The following is a 4,248-nucleotide window of genomic DNA, read 5'->3' as shown; positions in this document are numbered from 1 at the left end:
GGCAACAAATCAACAGAGTAACCATTATTCTTTCAGAAGGAGAGAAGAAATCTAGGGTGATCAGCGGTGGGAGGGGGGAGGGGGAGGGGGATGGGGATAGATTGGACAAGGGGCATAAAGAATAAGTACGATTTTTAACAATACATATGCTAGTAATACTGATTTGATCGTATGTCAACGAGAGATTGGACAAGGGGCATAAAGAATAAGTACGATTTGTAACAATACATATGCTAGTAATACTGATTTGATCGTATGTCAACGTTGAACCCCCACAATATGTATAATCAATTATGATTCTATAAAAATTTAAAAAGTAATAGTAATAAATAAATAAAAATAATGTTTAAAAAAATTTAAAAAAAGAAGTCTACAATCAAACTGGAGTGAGGAGAGAAAAGAAGTATGGGTGAGTGATTCGCAGGAAAGGCACTGCATGAATGACAGGCGTAGTGGCTCAGGACAGGGGGTGACCAGCACCGTGTGGCTAAGGACACGGCCATCGACAGCAAGAGCACAAGGCTGCTGGGACACTGCTGGCCACAGAACCCTCTTGCCAGCTCCTTCCGTGCCATCTGGATGTCTCCATAGGCAGCAGCCACAGTCTCGTTTCCCTGACTGAGGCCTTTCCTCAGGTTTCCCCTGTTCTTCCCTATTCTGCCTCCAGCTGTTAAAATGCTACTCATTGCTGAGGTTTACCACAAATGTTATCTTCTCCCCCACAAAATACCCTCTATAAGATGCTACTGTTATTACTCTTTGCTAAGCCTTCATCAAACTTTATTTCTGTCTCCCTCTGTATGGCACTTCTCATACCAGTGTTGTGTTAGAATTATTTTGTTCTTGGTCTTATCATTCGAACTAGAAGTACAACCCCTTTCCTTTCCATCTAGGTTATCTCAGATCATCTGCCTGGCTGGTCCTGACTGTCTAAGTGCTAAAAAGCAGTACTGAGACCTAAATTCTGAGACCTTCTCATATGGATAGCACTTAAGCCAGCTCTATGCATGAAGAACTTAATAAACACCAGGGTCTTTACTGAATCTCCATCACACAGAGTCATCAAACACAAAGGCCTGCAGTGAGCCAGACAACTCACCTCCTTCATAGCCATCAGCTCCCCGGTGTCAACGCTGATACAGGTGTACACCTTCCCATACTGTCCTTCTCCTGTGAACGATAGCAACAGGCTGCTCTTCTAGTCACCACAGGTAGGTTGTTTTAAGTTATTCAAACTTACAATAATATTGTCCAATTATTCTAGATGTTTATGTATCTATAATTATGTTTACTATCGTTTATATTGCAAGATCCAAAATAGTTATGAATGTTCCCTAATAACTGAAGTCTTAGGCATCTCTTCAACATGTCTTATCTGTAAAGATCAGTAGAGTAGAGCTGCCCTTGGCAAATCCCAGAAGCAGCAGGAATATGGGCGACAGGCAGCCCTGCTGCACACTTCTAAGCCCTCAGCCTCTCAAAGTCTGGGCTGGGGGCCGAAGGGAGTGGCCAGGAATGGGCCTCAGTGCTGCATGTCCAGGAGAAGATACTCTCTAAATCGAGGAGACATATGGCTGAACAAGATTGATAACAATACTAATAAAATTTACAAAGTACTTGATTGTTTTCCATGTTTTTTCCCCTACTTGGTAGCTCTAAGGACACTTTAGGTTTCCTGAGGCTCACAAGGACCTATATTACAACTGTCCCTTGCACTTAAATAGGGGGAAGGATCTGAGACATTATCAGGCTTCTTCCCTCACACAATCTACCACTAGTTATTTTATAAGAAGCAGTTTTGCCTGGAAATTAATTAATTATGCGATGTTTTAGAAAAAAAGACTGTCTTGTCCCTATTGTATCCAGTCTCTCTTCAAATAAAGTTCTTGTGAGAATAAGATAAAAAGAATACAGATTAGAACAAATGGACAAAATTTCAGTAGTTCTCCACTGGCAACTTCTGGAGTTATTAAGCAAAACTATTCCATTTAATGAGCCATTTAAAAATCTTTCTAAAATCTCATTTTGTATTGCTCTTAGAACACAATTTACAAATTAAACAAAACAAAACAGAACCCTCTGCAAAAAGATATGACGTATATTTGCCATGTCTCTAATAGAAACATGGACCAACTATATATAGGATTTAACCTAAAGAAGTACAACTACTGCAATTTCTAACAGGGAGACTCTTCACGTCATGTTCTTGTTTCCTTACCAATTTTATTTCCTCTTTGCCACTTGAAAGTCACCTTCCTCAAGCCAACGTGCATAACATTGTCGTAGGATTTAGGGGTATCACAGACTTGACCAATGATATTCTTTCTCCTCATTTCTCGATACCTCTTTTCTTCAAACAATCGGACTGACTTCTGGATGGCTTCGATGGGTCCTTGTTTAGAAGCAGTATCTGCAGGAAGAACGCAAGCTCGTTAGTCCTAATCACTGTTTTAAAGTTAATTTCCAACAAATAACAATAAAAACAGAGCAATATACATTAAGCACCCCATTATAGCAAGGTTTATCATTATCTATTCAGTTAATAGCAGGTGAATTAAAGCCCTTCAAAATCTAATTAATTCCAGCATATACCACCCGTTATACAATACATACATAAAATATAAGCTAGTCAGACAAAAACAATGATTTCTTCTCCCAAGATTGTTGGTTAGACTACTGCAGTAAGCTCCTTCCTGCCTCTAGTTTCTCCTCTCTCCAATCCACTCTCTTGTTCGCCACAATTATCTTACTAAAACATAAAATCTGATCCTGTTACTTTCCTACATAAATTTACTTCATGGTTCTCCACTACCTACTAGCCAAAATCTAAACCCCTTCACGTGAGATTCAAGGCCCTGCAGAATTTGGAGCCAGTTTATCATTTCCGGGTCTTTTTTTTTCTTCCACTTTAAAGCTATTCCCCTTTATGCTCCGAATACGTGTTCCAGACTACGCAAACTGAAAGACTCGTATGGAACACACAAAACTGTTTCTTACTTCCAGATCTTCTTCTCACCACAGTATCTAGTGAGTAAATCTTACTTACATAGCTCAGCCGAAATGTCATGCCTCTTCTAGGAAGCCATCTCTCATGAGAAAGGAATGAAGTTTCCTTCTCTGGGAAGAGTACAGATTAGGGGCTCTAGAATCAGAATGCCTGGGATAAAATCCTGGCCTCACCACTTTCTACGTGTTTGACAATGGGCAAATTGACTTCTTTATACATTAAATACCTAATCTGTGAAATGAAAGTAATAATACTTAATTCACAGAGCTATTGTGAGGGTTTAATGAAATAATGCATGAAAAGCATTCAGCCCAGTGACTAGAACATAAGGATAGTCAATAAATATTAGCTATTATTATTATTATTATTATCCCTTATTTTCCCTCAGGCTCTATATCTCTATTCCTCCAACCGATTTTATCATGACTTACAGTAAGAAATACCTTTTACATATATAGATATCTAAAATGACAGTTCCATGAAACATTATTACTCTTACTACATGTGATTCTGACTCCATCCTAATCTTTTTTTTAAAATGCTAATCACACTTACTAAAATTTTACAACCCATAACTTGAGAACCACTGGTTAGTACACATCTCTATGACAGCATTTCTCACAATGAATCCTGATAAGCTATCTAAGAGTCAGAATTTTCTGTCAAACAGAGATCCTTGAAGACTGGGATGACTGTAGAGTTAGTCTGAAGAGAGAAATTCCCAAAGATTTATAATGTTCTAAATACAGTTTCTTCCTGAAACCATTTCTTTAAAACATGGACCCTGGTTTGTTTCTTTTACTTCAATATACAACACAGCAAGTCTACCCAGCACTGGACAAGATTTTAACAGCAGACAGGCTATAGAAAACACTGTCAAATGTTTCTGGGAAAGGCTTTTTTTTCCCCCACAGTAAGTTTCTCAAGATTCCTTGGTCTTTAATACGTACGCCAACGTGAACTATAACTCTCCCAAGAGGAACACAGTTCCAAATGGTTCACAAGTTTACTTGACCACAAAATATTTGTTTTGAAAAGCAAAGGAAGACCTGGTATCCAGGGGAACTAATGGTTATGTGTGAGCCAGTGTAGAGATCGTCCTCCTGTCAGCAGGCACAAGCCTAGGAAATCTCCCCCATCCAAACACACCTAATGTGTAACCAGGCTTGTCAAATATTGTACTAACGTTGTTTCCTGCTGCCATTCCCTTTTTAAAATCCCACCTACGTCCACTATCTTGT

The 4,248-nt window shown here is 38.9% G+C and overlaps 1 protein-coding gene across 1 annotated transcript in view; it reads right to left on the bottom strand.

Moving 5' to 3' along the window:
- MAP3K4 (mitogen-activated protein kinase kinase kinase 4) overlaps positions 1–4,248 on the bottom strand; it is an 89,087-nt gene that overhangs the window by 11,330 nt on the left and 73,509 nt on the right. Inside the window, exons 20-21 of the mRNA XM_008574605.1 lie at positions 2,219–2,410; positions 1,100–1,170 (exon numbers count right to left, since the gene is read on the bottom strand). Coding sequence (XP_008572827.1) covers positions 1,100–1,170; positions 2,219–2,410 — 263 coding nt within the window. The remainder of the gene's footprint in view (positions 1–1,099; positions 1,171–2,218; positions 2,411–4,248) is intronic.

This window comes from Galeopterus variegatus, unplaced genomic scaffold (assembly GCF_000696425.1).
Source record: "Galeopterus variegatus unplaced genomic scaffold, G_variegatus-3.0.2 Scaffold1072, whole genome shotgun sequence".
Taxonomy (NCBI): Eukaryota; Metazoa; Chordata; class Mammalia; order Dermoptera; family Cynocephalidae; genus Galeopterus; species Galeopterus variegatus.
The sequence above is the reverse complement of the archived record's forward strand: the minus strand, read 5'-3'. Positions and strand labels throughout refer to the sequence as shown.